General features: G+C 44.9%; 1 protein-coding gene across 5 annotated transcripts in view; it reads left to right on the top strand.

Moving 5' to 3' along the window:
• LOC101957881 (uncharacterized) overlaps positions 1 to 16361 on the top strand; it is a 32922-nt gene extending 16561 nt beyond the window's left edge. The window contains exons 1-5 of one of the 5 annotated variants that reach the window (XM_078032938.1): positions 5411 to 5590; positions 6049 to 6087; positions 6154 to 6214; positions 8210 to 8336; positions 13765 to 16361. In XM_078032938.1, the coding sequence (XP_077889064.1) occupies positions 8303 to 8336; positions 13765 to 15689 (1959 nt within the window). In that variant the 5' untranslated portion in view covers positions 5411 to 5590; positions 6049 to 6087; positions 6154 to 6214; positions 8210 to 8302 and the 3' untranslated portion in view covers positions 15690 to 16361. Of the gene's footprint in view, positions 1 to 5404; positions 5591 to 6048; positions 6215 to 8209; positions 8337 to 13764 lie in introns of those variants that run through there. The other 4 variants (XM_078032934.1, XM_078032935.1, XM_078032937.1 and 1 more) reach the window with 4 other exon arrangements.
• Positions 16362 to 23922: the final 7561 nt, after the last annotated feature.

Below are 23922 nucleotides of genomic sequence, written 5' to 3'. Positions count from 1 at the left end.
GGAAGGTTGTGTTTTGAAACATTTGGGTGCTCAGCACAGAGATCCCACCCAGGAACCTCATCACAGCCCCACTAAGATCCACCCCCTCGCTCTTGAACACCATGTCAAAAGCCCAGGATCCTGATGTGGTTTGATCCACGCCTCCTCCACACCCAGAAGGCTCCACCTCTCTGGGAGGCTGCTAGACCAGTGGACATTCAGAAGGAGACCTTCTGTTCAAATTATGTGCCCTGGGTAGGGCTTCCAGCCTCGTGTTTGTGGCGCCATATCGGCAGTTACCTGTGGGTCCACCAGATGGATCTTTGGGAGCAATTTGTCCAGCCAGAGGTGAAGAAAGGAAGAGGCCCTATCACAGTGGTCACCGCAGCTGCATTTCCACACCAGGTACTTGAGTCTCAAAGGGACTAGTGTCATCCTCTTTCAGGTCCCTGTGTTCAAAACAGGGAGCACCTCATGTGGCAGAGTGTGACAGAGGCCAGTGAGTGTGATGTCTTGGTGACTGGATTTGGAGTATGCACACCAGGTGAGGCATTTTACCTCATTCTCCGGGCACCATAAACTGTGGTGTGTTGTGGACAGATTAGGCCCATGATGTAAGTTAGGCTTTTACAGGGTTTCCAAAAGTTGCTCACACAACAGCCTAAAACACAGATTAGGCACCAGGAAGTTGAATTCTTGTGCAGTGTCACACGCAGTAACAGCATTGAGGATTGAGGCTCAGCTAATTCTGTCATCGGAGGCCTCTGGCTTGAGGGTGGACTGTGCCCATGGGCAGGATGGCAGTATTCTCAGGGCAGGCTGAACAAGAGATTCCTGGAAGAGTTAGTGGGACTAGGAATCTGGGTCTGTTGTGGCTGAAGACTTTTGCTTTCTACTGTTGACCCACATTGCACTGTGCCTCAGAGCCCATCTTGTTTTGTACTATCCAATTTATTAAGTTTCCAAATGTGTGGTAGAGAAGTGGACCAGGGAACTCACTTTATTGACAGTAAACCTTTAAATTAGTAAGTCTACATGAGTATATTTAATGCCTTCTCTCACTGAAGACAGGGATCTTCTGAGAGTCAGATTGTACCCGGAGTGTACCTTGCAATTTTTGAAGGCACTGGAGGGCCTGACTCATGGTGCCTGAGCCACTCGGACAGACTTGCTGCATGGGGCAGACTGACACCACAGGCATGGCTGGGGACTGCTCGAACGTGTCTGTCTTTCTCCTTGAACACTGCAGCCCCTGGTGCCTTTTCTTGAGTTTATAGTGCAATATCCAGAGCCCCTTCTGAGATCTGGTCTAATTCTATCTGCTTCCTTCTCAATGAAGATCCTAAAAACTCTACCTTTCTTTATTCTCCGCTTTTCATTACCATCAACTTCTCCATCTGTTGAGTGGTGTTTCTTTCCCCAAAATGACCGACCAATGGCATGGGAAGGAATGAGACTAAAAAACAGAACATAGATTAACTGTTAACTAAGACCATTAAATAAAGAACAGTAATGAGATATAATAAAAAAGTTTTTTTTTAACCTGCCAAATTATCAAGATAACAATGATCTTTGGCCACAGAGATTAAAAACAAAAGTGGCCTCAGTCTAAGGTTGAACAGTTACCATACAGATGTCCTTACAGAAATCCTTGGCATTTGAAGTTGTGGTGGCTTCTTTGCAAATTTGTGGTCTGGCACAGTCCTTTTTGATAGTCATCATCAGGCAATCATGTATAAGGACCCTTTCTTTGGACAGTTTCTTTATAAATTTCATTTAAAAGGGTCACTGTCTCTTCCTTAATTGTCTAAGCATGACTGTTAATTTTTTTCTTGTTTCTATCCTTATTTTAGTACATCTGTTTGGGGTTGTAATTCCCTGCTACTGTGAAGGTCATTCAAGACTTCTCTTTCTTTTTCTGTGTTAGTTATTCTAGTTGTGGGAATGGATCCAGATATTCCTGACCACATGGCTTCCCTTGGAAGGACTGGGGACATTTCTGTTTCTGATGATCCTCACCTCTGAAAACTGTACATGGTTTGGCTACTGTTTCTAGGGTCCTCCTTATCCTCCTGGCTGGAGATGCAGTGATTCACTCTAGCTGCAGGACCTAAAAGGCCCTGGTTGACTATCCTCTCAGCCATTTAATGTTCCTTGGCTTTTGTCTCCATGTCCTAGATGTTGAACACCAGAAGGCCAGTTTCATCCATCTTGAAGTGAAAGTTGTGGGTCTCAGTTCTAACATCTGTGATTTTCTTTAGCTTTGGGGAGTACCTTGGATATAAATTGAGACTGGAAGACGTAGCTCCTTCTTTGGAATTTATTACTTTAAAAAAACCCTCTTATTCTGCTACATGTGGATTTCCAGTCTTGCCAGCACTATTTGTTTAACCGGCTGTGTTTTCTCCAGTGAATGTTTTTGGCGCTCTTGTCTACTGACAGGTTCACTCCTCAGCTGACTCTCAACCTATGGTAACAATCGTAAAAATGTATAAGATTTCTCCTTTATAAACCTTCTATGACTTACTAAGACAACTTGTTTAAATCCTTAGTTTTTTCCTATCTTTATTTTTCCCAACTTGGAATAATCTAGTCATTTTTATTGGACAAAAACCTAATTTTTCCACAAAAAATTCTTTCTCATCCAAAAACATTCCCTTTTCCTTTTAACTTTCTTCACCAAAATATACCATCATGCCTATAACTTTGTTACACCTCTTTTTATTCACTAATTTCTATTTGACTTAACATTTTAAAAATTTGCATTTTGATACAATCCTTACAACATTTATGAATTCAACATATTACTTTTTTGTGGTTCTGGGGATTGAACCCAGGGTCTTGTGCATGCGAGATAAGGGCTTTACTACTGAGATACATCCCAGCCCTAAATCACTCTTTTTCTAAATAGGGTAAAAATACTTCAGACTTTTTAGTTTTCTCATCAAAACACAGCTTAAATTCTTTGCATGATTGCTTAAGATTTAGCCTAGGGTTAACAGTCCTCACCCCCCAAATCTGCACTTCCAAAAGTGACTTTGTTGAAGCAAAGTAGAAAACTTATGTCTCAAAGACACAGAAGTTAAATGGAAACATCACTGAGAAGGGAGTAAGCAAAGGCCCAGGGAAGGCCATAGGTCTAAAGATGATATGTGTTACGTAGTTTAACATCGTTCCCTATTTTTCTAGTCAGCAGGAGCATGGCCTGCTGTGAGTTACTCCATCATGAATAAAACATAAGTTTTCAGGCTGTGCCTAAATCCGAGTTACTGCATTTGTAGAGCAGTTTTCCCCAAGCCACCCCGTTTTATGTGCTGAGGTGGAATGACTACACCTTGTTGGTACCAGTAAACAACCACCATCTGCCTGCCACCACCAAAGGCACAAACTGATAAACATTTTTACTGAAAAATGACCACCCATGAACTTATCAAACTAATTAGAAGCACAGAGGTGCATGGTATATCAGACCACACCAGGAAGACCAAGTCCACAAGCTTATCAAGCATACCAGACCTCTGAATGAAGCAACCCCTCACTTGGGGTCCATAAAAGGAGGAGTCCCTCAAGACTGGACATGACAGCACCCTAACCCTGTCACCTGGTCATTTGTCACAAGCCTTGCTCAGGAAAATCACATTGAAGGCCCTCTGAATCTCGTCCTTGGGCTTTAGCAGAGTGCAATTTCTCCTGCTTGTATTGACCACACACAGTTCACTCCAAGCTGACACTGAATCTACCATCTGTCCAGACCTGGACCTAGAATAAGTTCCTCTTCTTTGACAGCCCTGAGCTCAGAGCACAAGTTCATGATCTTATCTGACTGAAACTGAATTCTTCACTTCTGCCGCTGTCAGTGCCGGTGGGCTGTAGCCCTCTGTGGCCATGGCAGCTACTCACAGCAGGGGTTGCCCACTGGCATTAGTGACTGGTCTTAGCTGGCAGGACCTAATCTGTTGGTGCTGCAGGAACAGGAGTCTAACTGTGTTGTAACCCTCCAGAGCAGACAATTGCCTGTTTAGCATTTCAGCAGACCCCAGCCACTTACCAGTGACTTCTTTCTGGGTTCTTGCCTCACAGTTTAGAAGAATAAAATCCATGGACAATGGAGAGTGGAAATGAAAGAGTAGAAATTACTCAAAAAAAAAAAAAAAGAAAAGAAACAGTGGTTTTTTCACCCACATGTACTATCTAGGGGATAATGTAGGTATTCTGTGGGGACACTGCTCAGTATCTATGCTGATGAAGTATTGGGAAGTGCCAAGGCTATTGGTTTGGCCTGTGACCTTCTGATTGGCTGTTGTGCCTTTAGCCCTTGAGTCTGTAGCCTTCACTCAGAAAAGGAATTGGCTGGAATGTTTGGAAAGTTTCTACAGGTTAATTTCGTGGAGTGGCCTTTACATTTAGAGAAGTCTTTATGGTGCCCATTGGCCTAACTGCCAGTTTCACCATCTGCCTATCCTATCTATTCATGACCACGATAGTGACTCTTTGCATTGGTCTCTGCTAAGGCCTTTGCTCTCAGTTTAGCTTTCTGGACTCATGTGAGTGCCTTAATCCTTCATTAGAAATTAAGATTGTGATTTCCTGGCTTATGACACACAATTATTCTGTGAACTAACCAATGAAAATGGTGTCGTTTGTGACTTAATTGTTATTCAAAAAATTATGACATTGTGGAAAGACACAAACATGCTCCTTCTATGCTAATAGCTCACTCATGACAGGGAAATGGTCTTATAAATGAAAATTCTTGGCGCAGTAGATCAGGATGTTATACTCTGGAGAACTATCTGGTTGATAAGTCCTTTTAATCGGAATTTGTTTTTTTAATTAGATGTAACATTCAGTTCAAGCGAATTAAGGCAAACCGTATTTTTAATGTCCACAAAACCTGGAAGAGCTTCCCTTGAGTTATGGTGTGTGTGTGTGTGTGTGTGTGTGTGTGTGTGTGTGTGAGTGTATGAGAGAGAAAGAATATAAGTGGGAGATAAACTTGCAAATGCACTTCTCACCCCGTGGGGAGTCAGGAGGAAACAGGAGGGACAGGCTAATAAAGGGCGGAGTATCACGAGGCAGCTTCTTATCTCCAGCAGGTTCCAGCAAGCCCACCGAAGAGGGACTTCTGACCTGCAAGGAGACTGTCCTCTACTCCCGCAAGACCAGGCGGGGTGGGAATCAGCCAGGGACCCGCCGGCACACGACCTGAGCCGGGTAACATTTCGGCCTCGGCGGGGCTCAGGAGGGGACTCGCGCTGTGACCGCTCCGACCCCACGTGGCCTCACCGGGGGGGGGGGGGGCTGGAGGCGCCCCTGTGCACATGGAGGACCCCCCCCCCCGGCCGGCGGGGACAACACGGGGACCCAGGGAGGCAGGACTAACGGACCCTGGTCACCGGTGCAGGGATCCCTCAGCACGGCGACGGGGCCGTGGAAACTACGTTACCCACAATGCCCGGGCCGAGTGGCGGAGAGCTGAGCCAATGAGCGGCCGCTTCCTGTTCCGGGCCGGGCTGTCCGGGACTTCCGGCGTCGCTGCCCGGTGGGTCGTAGGCGCGCCCGGGAACCGTTTTCGCCGTCAGAAGTTGTGGGGCGTGGAGCCGGGGTCGAGGTGAGGGGATGGCGAAGGCGCGGGCAGGGTGACCCCGCAGCTGCCCCCGGCAGGCTCGAGTCGCGGCGGCCCGGCCCCGCGGGACAGGCCCGGGAGGGGCTGCGCCCCTCTGCGCGTCACGCCGCCCTTCAGGTCCCGCCGCGGGGCCGCGCGCGGCTGGGCCCGGGCCGCCGAGGGCAGGTGCGGGGAGGCGGAGACGAGGCTAGCGGGGGACACGGTCTGAGTCAGGCTCGTCGGTGGTCCAGGAGTTGCTCAGAGTTGAAGGGCCTGAGCAGGGGCCCGCACTGCGGCCAGGAAGGTGGAGTCCTATGCGGGGTCCCCCAGCTGGGAAGAGCGAGCCCCAGGACCGGGCCGGGGATAATGCAGACTCCGCAACCCCTGGCCGGGCGGGAAACGGGGGTCCTGAGCCCAGGAAGTCCTGCCACGATCTCTAGCCCCTCACCACCTTCTTCCCACAGATTCCCTTGACCACGGAAGCGCTTATGGACTGGATGCAGGTAAGTGGAGTCGGTTCCAGGGCCTCGTTGGTGCCCCCGCTCTGAGTCTGAGGAATTGTGTCCTAGGTCTCTGCCTGCCACTCGCACACTCCTGGACCTGGGAACTCGGAGGAAACACCAAAACCAGGTCATAACCTAGGCTGAGGCCGTATGGAATGGTTTCTGTTGTAACTAGTAGTGACCAATGGGATGAGTGATGAAGGGGTACCCCGTGAATAGGTCCAAGAATGCGGAAATGTTTGAGTGTGAGACTGAGCTTGTTCGGCACCATAGATTTCCTTTCATTCTTATGGAACATGAGAGCAGGGGTGCAGAAGTCAGGTCTGGAATGTTAGGAGTCTATTCTGGAAGTGATGGGAGCAGTGGGAGGTTTGGAGCTTAGGAGGAAGGTTATCCAGCCAGACCTTATTAGGCTTAATGTGACTGCAGCAAAAACAGACTATGGTTGTGCTCAAGAAAGAATTGATGTGGCTGGACCACTGTAGTGGCCAGGCGTGGCTGGATTCTGTATTGGTTTTTCATTAGGGTGTTTCATTTTATGTTTTGTGGTGCTGGGTCTTGAACCAAGGGCTTCACACGTGCTAGGCAAATACTTTACCACTAAGCTGCACACCCCCTGGGTTTCATATTTAAGAGTGAGAAAAAAGTAGAAAAAGATGGGTGATTCCATTGTTTTTAGTTTTAGCAGCTGGAAGGGTAGAATCTCCACTAACCAGAATGTTAAGCTGATAGTTGGTTTGATTTTCATTGTGTAGTATCAGGAGTTTTGTTTTGGCTACCTTAAAAGAGTGAATTGTTTAAAAGCAATATTGGAAATGTCTAGTTAGTAGCTGACTGCATAAATGTGGAACTCTGCAGCAAATTCAAAATGGAAATATACAGGGCTAGGTATTTGGCTCTGAGGTAGAGCACTTGCTTAGCCTGTGTGAGGTCCTGAGTTCAATCTGTAGTACTACAAAAAAGAAAAAAAAATCAATCTAAAAAGTGGTGACAGATGTTTGTCATGGATATGTACCTTGAATTACAATTAGGAGGCACATCCTAGACTTAAATGGTAATGCCAGAAGCAGCCCTGGGAAGGGAGGGTGGGTTCCATGATTGGTTCCCATGCCTGAGCATCTGAATAGAGTTGGTGGTCATCACCGACACAACTGAGGACGTGCAGTGGCTGTGGGAATTGTGTGAGGAGGTGGCTGGTCTGGCAGATGTCTAGGCTCCATGGGAAGAGTGGACATGAGTCATACAGAAATTCAAAATAACTGAGGCACCATGATGGGGTGACCAATACTTGTGTTTGTTCATCAGACTTTGGGCTCACTGGGATTTAGAAGTGACCCTCGATATGCTTGGGGGTTTTAGTAGTAGGGTTAGCTTAGGGACACAAGTGGTCATCTGGGAGGTCACCAGGCCTGGAGTGGAGGGCCTCTGGAGCAAGGTCTTGAATTATGGTTTGAGGAGAGAAAAAGGCTGTGACTGATGAGGGAGCATCAAGTGCAGCACAAGTGGGAGAAGGCCATCAGTGTCTGGTGATTATCCAGGTGGTACCTGGTGACAGAGGCTGGAGCAAGCAATAGGCAGGCCAGGAAGTACAGAGCAGGATGGGGCTGCCTATGTCAGTGGTCATGGATCCTGACTCAGTTTGCCACGCTCTCTGGATGCCTTGTTCAAGCAATGTGGGGGGACCAGGGAGAGGCCTGTGGGTGTGATGCTGGGGTGGAGGCACCTGGGGACTGAGACTGCCTGAGAAGGGATGAGCACATGGTGTGGGAGAGAGACCTGTTGGCACTGGCATGGAAGACACGAGGGTGAAGGTATGCTCATCTGTGTCTGTGTGGGGGGAGTATGATCTGGGGAACCCTGGGATAGAGCCTGGCAAACGTGGGTGCCACCCCAAGTTACCAGATCCAGAGTTACATGACTTCTCCTGGCCCACTTGCCTGTTGGTTTTGTGGGAAGAAACAGTGATAGAGGTACCATGATGTGAGAGTGAGTGACACTTGGTGTGGCATCTCCATGGAGGCACAAAACAGGGAGGAGAGTGGGTAGGGAAGATGTGTGGGTGGATGAGCTTGGACTCCTCGGAGAGAAGTTGATCACTGCATGATCTGTCCTGTCATGACAGAGCTGTGTCACCTTTGAGGACGTGGCTGTTTACTTCTCCCAGGAGGAGTGGGGGCTCCTTGATGAGGCTCAAAGGCTGCTGTACCTTCGCGTGATGCTGGAAAACTTTGCACTTGTAACCTCTCTGGGTAAGACCCTTATACTACCATTGTCCAGGTTTCTGTCTGTCCTCTCTTCCTGCACAGGCAGCTCTGCCAGACCATGGGCTCTGCTAATTTCCCACTGTGTTGACATGTGTGCTGTGGGGCCAGTGCCAAGCCATGTGCGCTGCCTGAGCAGCCTAACACCTGCTGCCCCAGAGCATTCGTGGGAGGTCTGGGTGGCGGGCACTGTGCCATCAGCTTCATGGATCTCACTTGCCTCGACCTTCCCTTGGCCAGTGTTCATATCCATGAGACCTTTTGCTCTAGCTCTGCCTCCTTCTAGCCAGGATTTTCTCATCCTGTCTCTATCAGGAATTGTAGGCATTGTCATGATCAGTGCTTATGTGGACCATGAACTGTGTCCTCAGGTCCTCCTTCCAGACTTTTTGTAATACTAATTTTTTTTCTTATGATCTTTTGTGTGTTGAGTGCTCTGGGCCACTTCTGATTACTTACCTGTCCCTCTTTCATTGACACTTAGATCATACACTCTCCATGGAATTGTGCAGCCAGGGGATGGGGAGAGTCCTAGCTGTTTGACAAGGTGGACATGGCAACATGGTCTCAGAGAGGTCTTTGTCCTGATGGTGGCAGTTGGGTTCAGGTCAGGCCGGAACCTGCAGTGTGACTAGCAGTGTTCTGGAATACAGGCTTGTGGCCATCGCCCTATTTCTGTTTTCGTCTCATGCTCAACACTTTTTTCACCTGCCATTTCACTTGTGATTGCTGGCTCCTGGCCACCCCGATCTTCCTGATCTCTGTGCATTACTTGTGCCTCTACAAGGCCCCTCAGCCATGTTTCCAGAACTGGCCCACACCTAATGTATATTATGCACATTACAATTAGTCCTCTTGATATTTTGACATTAAGGAAGCCTAGGGGTAATGGTAGTAGAGAAGTCTTGGAGGCAGGGCATAAGTTGCCCTGAACAGAATAGAAATACTTAATTATGAGAATAAGAAAGGAGGAGTACAATGGATTACATGGTTAGGAAATCACAGATATTACCATAAATATGGAACTTTATTTACTTTGGAATAGACCTAAATTTGCTGGTAGGACTGGGTGTCAGAAAAGTTGTAGCTTATGTATTCCTGTGAAATGGTGGAAGGGAAGTTACCTTAAATTGGGTGGGTAAGGGTGAGTCTTGTTCGTAACATGGGTGGTTAACTGATGTAGTTGGTAGATGTTTAGATGTATGGCTGTGTGCTTTTCGTATATTACCACATGACTCATTTCAGGTGGGTGCAGCTTTCTGCATTCATCTTGTGTTTTGCACAGATAAAAATTGTGCATAAGAAAACACAAAATTCAAATTGTTGCCTAATGTGTCAATTGTGTTATAATGAATTCACATTTCCAAACAAAAACAAAAAAAAGAAAAGAAAGGAGGAGTACAGATAGAAGGATACAGAGTCTTGAGGGGCAGTGCTTCACTAATTGTTTTTTATATATGGCATTAGCCAAAAATCTGAATTTTTTGTGGGGCTCTCCAGTAGTGTCTTTTAGGAGGTATACAGTGTGTTGAAAATGTGCTCTGGTCCAATTGGCAGGTCCAATAGGTGTGTTGTTAGAGGACATGAGTTGTCCTATTTATAGAGACTGGTGGCATTGTGTCTAACCAAGAAGGGATAATGGTTTTGGAGTCTGGGGTATTTTTACTAAACTTGCAACCAGCACTCCAACTCTCCAGGCACCAACTGGGGATCTGCATTTCAATTCAATTCTGACTTTTATAGTGGGAGTTAATAACAGTTAAAGGTACAGTCCCAAAAGACTGCCCCACTTCATATGCCAGCCACAAATGGGGTGCCCAAGCTACTTTATTTCTGCCTAGGCAATTATAAATTCAAGGGTCTCACATACACCCTCAGATTTGATTTTCCTACAATAACTCACACAACTTAGAAAAATACTTTTGGAAGAATACAACTCAGGAATAGCTAAATGGAAGAGATACACAGGAAAAGGTATGAGCAGAGGGAACATTCATGCCCTTTCTAGCATGCCACTATCCGTTCTGCTCAGAGATTCTCTGAATCCTCACTGTAGGGTGTTTATGGCATTCTCACTACCTAGCCTGGTTGATCGACTCATTGCCAATTGATGATTAGCTTAATCTGCAGCCCCCTCTCCCTAATCTAGTGAATAAGGATGAGGCTGGAAGTTCCAACCCTCAGGGCAGGTTGGTCTTTTGGGACACCCACAATCTGAAGCTGGCATGGACCCCAGCAAGTTGTCATCTCATAAGCCTACAAAAGACACTCATCATTTGGAAGCCTTAAGTTTAGGAACAGACACAATTGGACTGTCAAATAGAGAAGCAGTATGGATAATTAGATTTTATATAGTAAATTTTTAATCCTTGAAAACCCAGTTTTAACTTACTCTGGGCTTTGGGCTATTTGGAGGTAGGGGAGGTTGATGCTGAGGATTAAACCCAGGGCCTTGCAGAAGTTAAGCAATCACACTACCATTGAGAAACATCCCCAGTCTATATTAACTGTTTTACATGGAGGGCCTTTGGAACACCATTTTGCTAAGCTAGTTTGTGTCAAAGATTTACTTTAAACTTATTTATATGTTAGAGCATCTACGTCCAATATGGAATATTTTCAGGTAGTGGATACTAAATCAGGAAGTTTTATACAATACTAAAATTGAAATGAGATATACCTATCTTCCTATTTTATATCTGGTTACTTTTATTAAGATTGTAGAAAGTACAGTATTTAAATTGAGGGCAATTTCCAAGTATAATTTGAGCCCCAATAATGATTGATTTGTGAAATTTGTCAAATTGATACCTTTTAATAAATACTAAAGCTAATTTAGAATCATTTGTAGAAGCACAAATACCCATCAACACCCTTCTAATCTTTATCCATCCCCCTAGCCCAGTGCTGGGGATTAAACTACACCAGGAGCCCATTACATTCTTACCATAAAGATGCCCATTGCTGCCATCAGTCATGGTGACCTGCTATCTGCTGTCTGCTCAGTGGATCAGACTCATCTAGTCATTTTGGTGATCTTTAGGGAAGCCTTTCCCTGTTTCCAGTGGAGGGTCATATTCATGCTAGACAAACACTCTATCACTGAGGGTATACCTTCAGTCCTCTCATCTTTTTGTTTACATTCTTTCATATGCAAGTTTTGGCTTTACAATTGTGTTAAAATTATGGAATTTGGTTTTAATTTTGTGAAAATGCAATTTTTCTGCTGTCTATTTGTATTGAAAATATAAACTTGCACATTATCATAATTTATCAAGATTTTTGTTTCTGTATGATTTTTTGACATTTTATAAATTGTTGCAGACTGATCCCACATTTTAGCAAGGGGGGAGGGTTGTGACAAATGCAATTTTTTTTAATTTTGTTAATTTTTTAAATTGAAAATATAAACTTACACATTAATAATTTATTTAATTATTATCTTCTCCCTATCCCTAGCAGGTTGGGTTTTTCTTATTTTCATGGACTTTTTCCTTTCTCTCTTATATTTTGTTCATTTTCTTCTTTAGGCTTTTAGCTCCCTGAAGCTTTGGGTTTATAGTTTTCATTTCTGACAAATAGGTGGAAAGGAGCCTGGGTTCTGCAGGTAGTAGCGTCTCCCTGGATGGCCTCTGCCTGCAGCATGGTCAACTGTGCCACCCCGCTGTGGTCAGGTGGGATACTTATCTGAAACGTTTCTGTTGGCAGGAATGGCACCTTGAAAATGGAGGTCTCCCCTCTTAGGGTGTTCTAATCGACCTTACAGTACCTTGAGTTGACATCCTGGAGAGCAATAGAAGCTTAGCGTATTTTTCAAATTCTTTGTTTTTTGACTGTTTAGTTTGAAGGGAAATTCTTACCACGTTAATAAGTTGCAGCACTTAAATGTGCCCAAGCACACTAACCAGAAGATTTATAATCTAATGAGCTGAGAAATTTTCTCAAGTGTCTTAGGAGGAGGTGAAATAAATATTCCTTGCCCTTTTCCATGTTTTCATTAGACACTGAGCTGTAGGTTTCCAAACATGGAACTACCCTTCTTCCATGAGGCATAATAGCACCAGGTTAAAGCAACCCCAGGATTTGCTTTTGGAGCATCTGCACTTCCTGGATCATGTGGTAGGAAGGGGTCCCTGCACCTGCACCCAGTGGGTGGTATGTAGGGATGGCCCTGGGCAATCAACAGATTGCCCGCTAAGCATGCAGTGTCCTAGGCCATAGACATTCAGTCATGATTCTAGTGGGGTGTCAACTAGGAATTTTTTTGCCCAGACTGACCTTTTACTAAGGTAAAGAATAAGATGTACAATAAATGAGGAACACCCCTTGGGCCCATTGCTGCCATCAGTCATGGTGACCTGCTATCTGCTGTCTGCTCAGTGAATCAGACTCATCTAGTCATTTTTGGTGATCTTTAGGGAAGCCTTTCCTTGTTTCCACTGGAGGCTTCTCACCTTCTAGGCTAGTCAGTGGCCTTTGACTTCCTGGAACTACACCAGGAGCCCATTACCTTCTTACCATAAGATGCCCAGGAACACACTGGCCTGGAGACACCCGTTGCATTAAAGCATTTAGGCCCAGGTACACTGGGAACACAAAAACCTCCCCTGTGCTAAATGTGGGGTGGGTCAGTCTGCAACAATTTAGGTTGAAAAAACTGAAGCAAGAAAAGGAAGACCCAGCCCACGCAGGTTCCAGTCAAAGTATAAGCACAGCAGTGGTCAGCAGTGCTCACTCAGCACATGGTCATGGCCTAACCATGCAGTAATCACAGCAGAACCTCTGCTGTAGGGCCCAGGCCACCCTGCTTGCTGCATCCATTTTCTTAATATGTACCTGTGGATTTTAATTATAAGAGGTGACTGAGGGCCAATAGGGAGAAGTAAATGCCATTGAAAGGGGAATTTATGACAGTTCTGAGAGAAAGAGGTGCATTGCACTTTGCAGGGTAGTGTGTGTAAGCAACAGGTGGTCAGGAGGCAAAAGCAAGAGGGGAATATTAGGGCACAGCCTTTGTTGGGTTTGTAGCAAAGTCAATAAAGGATAGAAATATCTCATATGGGTGCGTTGGAATAATTTCAGTGGGCTCTGGGAAAGGGAACTGGCCTTAATTGTCAGTACCTGGTCCCAGGATAGTTAGGGCTGAGGATTGTTCTCCTGGGGTGTATAAGCCAGGGAAACATGGTCTGCAGGATGGGCTCTGGATTGAATAACTAGTGTATTAACTGCATTAACTCAGTTGAGCTCTTTGCTGTCTGTTAAGAACTGGATAGCCCTATAGGGAAGGGCAGTGTCCCTGACCAGCAGCACTTTATAAAAATGTCAAAAAAATCATACAGAAAAAAAAAATCTTAAATCATGGTTAATACACTGTCACCACAGTCCACATGCATTTCATCAGTATGTCTCTTTTCAGTTTATTGGCATGAAGCAGAGGATGAAAGGATACCTCCTGGGCCAAGGGTTTCTGCAGAAGAAGCATCACACATCAGGACTCCAAAACAAAGTCCATCTTTCCAAAAGACTCACCCCTGTGACATTTGTATACTAGTCCTGAAGAATATTTTGCATCTGGATGATCTACCTGGACAGAAACTGTACTTTTCTGGGGCCTGTGAAAACCTTCACCAGGAACAGAAACATCAAAGTGCAGAGAACGCATTAAAAAGAGAAGTGAACAGTGCCTCTTTTGTGAAGAGCTGCATATTCCATGTGTCAGGGAATCCTTTCCTCTGTAGGAAGACTGGAAAGGACTTCCCTGATAAGTGGGGCATTCTTCAGCCCCAGGCCATTCCCAAAGGTGAGAAGCCAAACACAGTCAGAGAGTGTGGGGAGGCCTTTCACTGTGGGAAAAATCATTGTAAGTCAGGAGCATGCAGAGACACTTCCAGCCACAAACACACACTTATTCATCATCTAAGAGTCTGCACTGGAAAAGGGGGTTTTGATGCTAGCAAATGTGGAACGGCCTTCCAAGAGAAATACTCACTTGTTCCGTTCCAGAGAGTCCATGCTGGAGAAAGGCCTTATGAATGCAGTGAATGTGGAAAATCTTTTAGCCAAAAAGCCACCCTTATTACACACCAGAGAGTTCATACTGGAGAAAAACCATACAAGTGTGGTGAATGTGGAAAATCGTTTAGTCAAAGCTCAAACCTCATTGAACACTGCAGAGTTCACACTGGAGAAAGGCCTTATGAGTGTGATGAATGTGGAAAAGCCTTTGGGTGCAAATCTAACCTTGTTCGACATCAGAGAACTCATACAGGAGAAAAGCCATATGAATGTGGCCAATGTGGGAAATTCTTTAGACAGAGCTTTAGCCTCGTTGAACATCAAAGCATTCACACTGCAGCACGGCCTTATGAGTGTAGCCAATGTGAAAAATCCTTTAGTCAGAAAGCTACTCTCATCATACATCAGAGAGTTCACACTGGAGAAAGGCCATATAAGTGTGGGGAGTGTGGGAAATCCTTTAGTCAAAGCTCCAACCTTATTGAACACTGCAGAATCCACACTGGAGAGAGGCCTTATGAGTGTGGCGAATGTGGAAAATCTTTTAGTCAGAGAGCCACCCTCATTAGACACCAGAGAATTCACACTGGAGAAAGGCCTTATGAATGTAGGGAATGTGGCAAATTCTTTAGACAGAACTTTAGCCTTATTGAACACCGTAGAATTCACACTACAACAAAGATTTATGAGTGTGGCCAGTGTAGGAAATCTTTTAGCCAAAGAGCTACACTCATTAGACATCAAAGAGTTCACACTGGAGAAAGGCCTTATGAATGTGGGGAATGTGGCAAGTCCTTTGGATACAAATCCAAACTTGACCGACACCAGAGAACTCACACTGGAGAAAGACCTTACGAGTGTGCTGAATGTGGGAAGTTCTTTAGGCAAAGCTACAGCCTCGTTGAACACCAGAGAGTTCACACTAGAGCAAGACCTTATGAGTGTGGCCAGTGTGCAAAATCTTTTAGTCGAAGAGCTGCCCTGGTTAAACACCAGAGAGTTCACACTGGGGAAAGGCCTTATAAGTGTGGGGAATGTGGAAAAACCTTTAGTCGGAGCACTAGCCTTATTCAACACTGCAGAATCCATACTGGAGAAAGACCATATGAGTGTGACCAGTGTGGGAAATCTTTTAGGCAGAAGTCTGTTTTAATTCAACATCAGGTAGTTCACACTGGAGAAAGGCCTTATGAATGCAGCAAATGTGGGAAATCTTTTAGCCAACGCTCAAGCTTCTTTCAACACCAAAAATGTCACACCATGGAAGTGCCTCACAGAGGCAGCAGATATGGGGAATCCCTCAGCCCAAGGTCTCCTGTTGCTTAGTTTCTGAAAGCCCATGCAAGAAAGGCCTTAAACCTGCAAAGGAATATGCTGTCTTTGCTCACTGTGACAGCACTAGAGAGCTTTTATAAAGAGGTCACCACACGTATTTGCACGCTTCCAGAGGGCTGAAGGACCCTGTGAGTTGCGGCACTTGTGAGGAGGATGGGAGCTGCTCTGAACATTTTAGACTGCTGCCCTCACCAAAGTTGAATCACAGCCACATTCTCACAGAGGTTGTCTCCCATCTAGCCCCAAGCACCTCAGCACACACAGACTCGGATGCCTGTGTTCTCCCCATTCTCTAGAGGAAATCTCCAATAACCTGATCCATGAGAGTATTTTTCTTACTATTGTGTGTCTGTGTTCTGGCTAAGGGGACCCAGCCCAGGCTCAGCTGGAGGCTTGGGAAGTCTTCATTGAATTCTTGGCCTCATGTGACACTTGTATTTGATGATTACAGATTTCAAGTTACTAACCAGTAGCTTCCTGTTGAACATTGCTCTGATTTGTGGGCTAATAAAGGCCTTTTGTTTGATCTACTTTTAATCAGGGGGTTCTGTTCACAGCCTTGGGTGGGTAGAATATGGATGGGTCCTGTCTGTATTAAAAGATGGACAGCTTTTATAGGACCTCTTCATTTTGTGTCTCAGTAAAGAACTTAATGGCAGAGAATGGTTCTCTTTCTGTTTTGTTTAACATGAATTAACCCAAGACCCCCATTGGAGCAGGGCTTTGGGGTCCTAGTTTGGAGCCTCAATGCCTCTGAATTTGTTTTTGTTTTAGATCAGAGATCACCTTAAAGAGGCGTCAGTTGTTATGGCCATGTTCATAAATACTCTGAATTTATTTCATTATTCCCACATAACTTCCCATAAAACTCAGTATTGTTGAAGGAAACTTCATCGGGTTCTATAGTCATGCAGTCTGACATCCATGATGCCATAGGTCAGCATCACTGATACAAGAGTGCAGGAACCAGGTACGAACACCACTTGGAACAGAAGTACATGGAGTGATCAGTGGAGTGGAGGGCTGGCAGACAGAACGTGTTACTTGTAAAAGTGCACCCCAGATCCTAGGACTAACAGATCATGCTACTTCCAAATCTTGTGTTCCACTGTGGTCAGGATCATTATCGGTAGATACTCATGCTCTTGTCAAGTTCCCATCATTTTTCTGGGCTGTTCACCTAAGTCTAAATGGGGAAAAGAAGAAAAAAAAAAAAAGCAGGAGGAGGCCAAAAAAAAGCAAGGGATTGGAGAAAGTTCCTACATGCAGTGGAGTCGGGGAGATAGGAAGTTCCTGTCTGAGCGGTAAAGGCTGTTCCCCCTACCCTCTTTTTTGGCCCGGCAACTGCAACTGCTCCTGTCTCAGAATAGCTTTCATTGCTCACCATTTTCTCCTGCCCAGTTTAAGGCTGCCCTTCTCTAGGCACAAGGAAGGAGGTACTGGAGTGAACAAGTGGTTGGCATGCCTTGTTTCCAAAAACTTGGGTGACTTTTACTCTTTATCTACACACACACACACACACACACACACACACACACTGAGGCACAGTTGACCTGCAATAACCAGTATACATTTAAGACACATAATCTGAACCAGTTTATCACACACACAAGCTCATGAAGTATTCCTGATCTGAATAATGAACGTTTCCAGAATTGTCTCATATAATCTCCCTGCCTTCCTCAGGCCTTCAGGTGTCCAGTGATTTACTTTCTTTCACTATGAATCAGTTTGCATTTTTTTAACAGTTTTACATGAGAAGAATCAAATTATTTGTTTTTTCTTATATTTTTTCATGCTGTATAATTACTTTTAGCTTTATTGATGTTGACACCCTTTGTATTGCTACATAGTATTCTGTTCTATGGACATGCCACTATTTGTTTATTGATCTGTTAAGGGGTAGGTAATTTTTTTTTCCAATTTGGGGTATTCACAAAGTTGCAAAGAACATAGGTATAAATTTTTAATAAGGAAATACATTTCTCTTTTGCCAATAACTTCAAGTGAATGTTTCACTTAACAAACAAACCAAAAAACATGGCAAACTGTAACCTAATCGGGTTGTGTCCATTGTGATCCCAACAGCAGTGTGTGAACATTCTTCATCCCTGACAAGCTTCTGCTTGGTAGGGTTGGTGTTTTAAATTTTAGCCATGCAAATAAGTCTATAATGTCATTTCTCTGTGGTTGTAATTGCACTTCTGTGATGTTTTGTAATGTTGAACAGCTTTTTTCACCTATTATTTGCCACCTTTATATCCTTTTTTCTTAAAAATCTTTGTTAATACCCTTAGTCTACTTTTAATGGATATTGATTCATATTCTTCTTTTCATTGAAAATAAATATGTATAGAAAAGACGTGTTGTAACTTCATTTGGTCTTCAGTCAGTCCCATGAGTGACTTTTTTGCTGAATGAAGATCATCTTTAAATCTTAGAACAATATTTTTTGCACCAAAGCGGCCCCAGCAAACTTCCAGCTGATTGGCTCCTCTGTGGTGAGCCAATCAGCTGGAAGTTTGCTGGGGCCGCTTCGGCTGTGGCTCTCAACAACTCTTCTGTACCATTTATATTGTGACAGTCCAAACCATTTTCAAGCCTAATCTGCATTATTAACATATTCTTCAAAGTGTTCTTAAGTCTACCCATTCAATGAAACAGATAAACTTCTGTTTTAGTGTTTGTCAGTTTCCTTGCTGTGAATATTCCCACCATTCCCAAGTTGCCAAGCTGAGGTTGCTTTACATGGGACGGGGAAAAGATGTGCAGTAGCACATCACTGTGTTATATTTATACCACACTGAGAGGATACTCAAAAATAGTGTCAAGAGCATATGACAGACCAATTACGAAGTCAGAGTTTTTGGTATGTGTACCTTTTGTTTTTTAAAATAGCTTTATTGTCAGGCATGTTGGTACATGTCTCTATTTCCAACATGTGAAAGGTTTAAGCAGGAGAATCACTTGAGCCCAGGAGTTGGAGGCAGCTGTGACAACAGTGATACCCCATGTCAAACATAAGTAAACAATAAAATAGCTTTATTGAAGTTTAAATTTTTCACAGTAAATCTGTATATTTATTTTAAAAAGTTTTTTGGTTGTAGCAAGACATGATACCTTTATTTTATTCACTTTTATGTGGTGCTGAGGATCAAACTCAATGCCTCACACATGCCAGGTAAGTGCTCTACCACTGAGCCACAACCACAGCCCCAAATTCTGCATATTTAATGTATACAATTTGTGTTTGAAACACACTTAAAACCAAAAGTTTCCTCCCTATTTATTTATTGGGAAAAGGATTGAACCCAGTGGCACTTAGCAAATGAGCCACATCTCCAGCCCTTTTTATTTTTTACTTGGTGGTATGGTAACATTAAGTTACTGAGGTTGGCTTTGAACCATGATCCTCCTGCCTCAACCTCCAAGTCATTGGGATTATAGGCATGTACCACCATGCTGAGCCTGCCCTGTTCTTTTCAACCCATTCCCTCTTTGCACAAAATTGATTCAGTGACACTCTATGCTTTAAAATGGATATTTCCAAGTATGTACCCATGGGAAGGTGTGTGACATGCAGTTTATATACCCTTCTCCCAAATCCCATCAGTATTGATTATTTCATGCCTATTATTATTTTACTATTCACCATGCACATCACTGCATTATTATACTCCCAACGTGTTATGATCCAATGCCTAACCCATTCAGAGAACATTTCTAAAACATAATGCTCCTTTTTCCTTATAACTTTTTCAACAAATATCTGAGGTATCATAAATTATGTACCCACTGCTCAATTATATCAATTTTATCAAAAATGTGTTCTTGTTGGGCATGGTGGCATAAGCCTGTAATCCCAGCAGTTTAGGAGGCTGAAGCAGGAGGATCACAAGTTCAAAGGCAGTCTCAGCAACTTAGCAAGGCCCCATCTCAAAATTAAAAAATAAATAGTGCTTGGGATGTGGTTCAGTGGTTAAGTGCCACTAGTTCTATTCGTGGTACCAACACAAAAAGGTTATTCTTAAGGCATGTAGATCCAAAATATACTTGTGCAACTTAGTAGTCATGTCAGCTCAATTTCTACTAATCCACTTTCTGGGTTGGTTGGGTGCATCTGTGAAGCTTTTCAACACCTTAGCCCTTCTCCCGTATTTCTTGTGTAGGTATTAATAAAAAAGGCAACTGCGGTCTGGTCCTAGGGGTAGGTGTATGACAGTGACACAGCAACAAACCACTCAGTGTAAATGAGTTTTGCTAGCACACTATATCACACCTGGAAACACAGAAATGTTTCAGGTACTCCATGTTCCAAGTGTCCAAAATAGCGTTGAAGTGTGATGCTGCATGTGACAGTTTCACCACAGCACAGCCTACAGATATAGTGAAAGAGACCCTGTGTGACAGTGGGTGAAACCAACATTCCTCAGCACTGCCTGCACTTTCACAAGCATTCACAGTAGGAAACAAATGTGACAGAGATTACACCTGCTATGTGCAGTGCACACTAGGGACCAGTGAAGCACAGTAGAGGTGCTGACACACTGTAGCAATTTTGATCACACAAACACACCAATACAGAATAGAGGTTAGAGTGACAGATGGGATGCTGCAGGGCCTGATCTGTCTCTCTCTCTCTCTCTCTCTCTCTCTCTCTCTCTCTCTCTCTCTCTCTCACACACACACACACACACACACACTATATTGCTGTAGCAGATTCACTGTACCACATGCTCCCTTCCGAAAGCAGTGGGGCTGATCAATCATGGACTGAAGTCTCCAAAACTATGAGCCAAAATAAACATTTCCTCTTTGTAAGTTGATAATCTCAGGAATTTTTGTGTAGTAACAGAGAGTTGACTACCTAAGGGAACTCACCAGAAACCAAAATGGTTGGTGTTTCTTCTTGGACTTCCAGCCTCTAGACCATGATAAGTAAGTTCTTATTTTTTAAGCCATCTGGCCTATTACATTTTGTTTTAGCAACATGAACTAAGACAAAGCAAAATCCTGTGAGAGCGGGAGTCATTGTCTCTCTTGCTTTCTGGTGTGTCCCAGGCACCTGCAATAGTGCTTGAAGTCTGGTGAGTACTTAATAAACATGTTGGAGCAGTGAATGGACATGAAGGCCCTAATTCCTTGTTCCTTTTTGCCCCATTGGAAACTGTTTCTCAATATCTTCTTTCTCCTAGAAATGTCATTCAGTATTTCAAAAAACTTTTAAAAATTGAATTTTGAGTACAAAATCTTCAGTGGCCAAGGTCCCAGCCTAAATACCTGCTCTCATGCTATTTCATTCTCTTATTTTTTAGTATTTTTAGTACTTTCCACCTTTCATGAAAGTTTTCTCCCCAATGGTAATCCCAGTGTGCATTCTATCTTGACTCTGACTCAACGTACTGAAGCTCACAAGACTGATGGCAAAGCTGCGGCCCAGTATTTTGAAGAGCAACAAAGGCTGGTGCTGGTGGAGCACATCTGTAACCCCATTGACTTGAGAGGTTCAGGCAGGAGAATCACAGATTGGAGGCTAGCCTAGAAATTTAGCAAGATCCTGTTTCAAAATAAAAAATGGCTGGGGAAGTAGTTCAGCAAATAGCTTAGCAGTAAAGTGCCCCTAGGTTCAAAAATTTTTAAAGGAGCAACAAAATATTTATCAGTTCACAGCTCTGAGCACAAGAATTTTGTATCAGAGTGAAGTAATGATATTCTGTGGGGGCAGAGAGGAGGTCCTTGTTGGGTCTTCTAGGACCACTTATTCTGCAATTAACATTCAGACAGAAAAGAAGGGAAAGGTTTATGATACTCACAGGTCCTATAATATGACCCCTAGGTCATAGCACACCAGAGGGACAACATGGGAGAAGACTAGAGGAGAGGAGGTGTTGGTGATTGACAATAAGCAAAGCAGGTAAGGATCTGAGAACGGATAGGTCCGTGGAAAATGCATTTGTGGAGCTAGTGGTAGTGGGGTAGCCGGGTGTATTGCAAGTAAAAAGATGGAAGAGTTTTTCCTGGTGGGTTGAATGTCACAGGAGAGGTGGACAGGGGAGTTTGTGGCAGGGGCCAGCCTTATCACATGGATACACTCTATGACTTGGGATGGGTGCTCACAGCCTGATGGGAGATGTTGAGGTATCAAAATAATATGAATTTTTAAAGTTTTATAATACGACTTACCCAGTTGTTCCATCAACAGCATCTGATGCCTGGTTTGGCGATGCTTGTAATCCCAATGACTCTGGAGTCTGTGGCAGAGGAGTAGCAAGGTCGATCCCAGCCTCAGCACTAAGCAACTGAGACCCTGTCTCAAAATTGAAACAAAAAAAGGGATGGGGATGTGGCTCAGTGGTAAAATGCCCTGAAGTATAATGCCCAATACCACTAAAGAAAAGGAAAAAACAACGCAGAACACACAACCAGGAAATCTGGTGTGCCCACCCTTTTTAAAGTATTACTCTATTCTGAAAGGGTAAAGTTTCTAAGCTGGAAAGCTTGAATTAAAATTAGGTATTATTAAATTCCTCTGTTACACCCAGATTCCTGAGATAGTTAAGACAACGCCCTACTGGCCATTTAGCCTAGGGCCCTGTGCAGTTTGTCACAGGGCCCGAACCAATCAGTTTGAATGTGTACCCCCCCCTTAGGAATGACCAATCACCCCCGCCCAACCTGTTCCTGCCAATGAATGTGCCAATCACGTCTCAGAGTTGTTGTTTAATTTTCCCACGCCTCATGATGATTTGTTCTGATGTATGCAAAGCCCACCACCCTCTCCAGAAAGTGTACTTAAGCTCTGCTTGACCTCTGCTCGGGGCTCTGGGCTGCTCTCCCTCCTTGAGTGAGCACAGAGTCCCAGCGAGCTGGAATGGATCCCCAATAAATATCCCCTTTTGCCAATTGCATGGAGTCAGTCTCTTGGATGGTCTCTCCCTCCGACGTTTCGCCAGACCCTTACAATTCAACATTTGACTTCACCTGCATTCAGAATAAGAATCTGTGTCCCATGCAGCTATAAGTAGAATATTTACTTCTTGAATTGTTTAATTTCTACTTATTTTAACTACGTCTTTTTACACATACAGTTTTAAACTCTATTTTGTTGCATCAGTCACCCGGAGGCCACTAGAATTGAAGTCCTACACATGTGGGACACTGGAGCTCTGCCATCACACCTGCTCCCCTGAGCCGGTTCCGTCTCTCACGATGGCGATTTCACATATATATATGTTTATATAGTTGGGGATGGACAGCATGCCTTTATTTTATTGACTTACTTATTGGTGCTGAGGATCGAAAGCCAGCCCAGCGACGTCATTCTTTTAAGCCAATTATGCTAAGAATCTTGGGGTCTCAATTGACTTCTCTTTTATTCATACCCCATATTCAAGCAACAAACGGTTGTTCAAACTTTCTAGAAATTTTGCGATGTAAACAGAATTTTTCTTAATCTCAACCATCATGTTGTTTTAGCCTTTCTGTCGCTGTGACCACCAGCCTTCAGAGCTAGACAGTCTATGTGGGACTCCCGGCGCCATCTGCGAGCACAAATGTCGGCGCTTCCGGGGAGAAGAGGGCGAGCGGAAGGGGTGGAGCGGAACTCGGTGCGTCCCTTTCAGAATACCCGAGGCCGCGCGGCGGACCTGGGAACCGCGGGTCAGCGGAACCGGAAGGGAGTCCCCGCCAGGCCGGAAGCTGGACAATTACCGCACTACCCAGAAGGCAGCAGGCACGACGCGGGTGGGGCGGGACTTCCGGGTCTTGGGCCATGGCGACGGGTCTGGTGCTGCGGTCCTCTCAGGGGGACGAAGGCGGGCGGCAGCCAAAGCTGGCGAGTCGGAGCTGCAGGGTCCGCGCCCTGCGGGCGGATGGCGGCAGCCCTGGAGACCCTGGCGAGCCTCGCCGTGTCGCCTGCCCTTCCCGCCCGAGGTGGATGGCACCAGCCGGGCTGTCAGGCTGTCCTCGCTGGGCACCGCGGCTCCGTGGGGCGCAGGCGGCCTCGGGGTTCCACGGCGCCCCTTCCCGGGGACGTGTCCTGGAGCAGGCCTCCCCTGGGTTCCCGTTCCCGCGGGCGGAAAGTGGGAGTGTTGACGTTTTCGGGCTGAGCACTAGAGGGGTGCACCCGAGCGTCCAGCGCGGCCAGGGGCCTGCACGCCGCCCCGACAGGGGTGCGCTCGGTACCAGTTATCAACGGCCCAACTCCGCTTCCTCAAGTGTTTAT

This window comes from Ictidomys tridecemlineatus, chromosome 15 (assembly GCF_052094955.1).
Source record: "Ictidomys tridecemlineatus isolate mIctTri1 chromosome 15, mIctTri1.hap1, whole genome shotgun sequence".
Classification (NCBI taxonomy): Eukaryota; Metazoa; Chordata; class Mammalia; order Rodentia; family Sciuridae; genus Ictidomys; species Ictidomys tridecemlineatus.
Note: the sequence above shows the minus strand (reverse complement) of the source record. Positions and strands in the feature narration are given on the sequence as shown.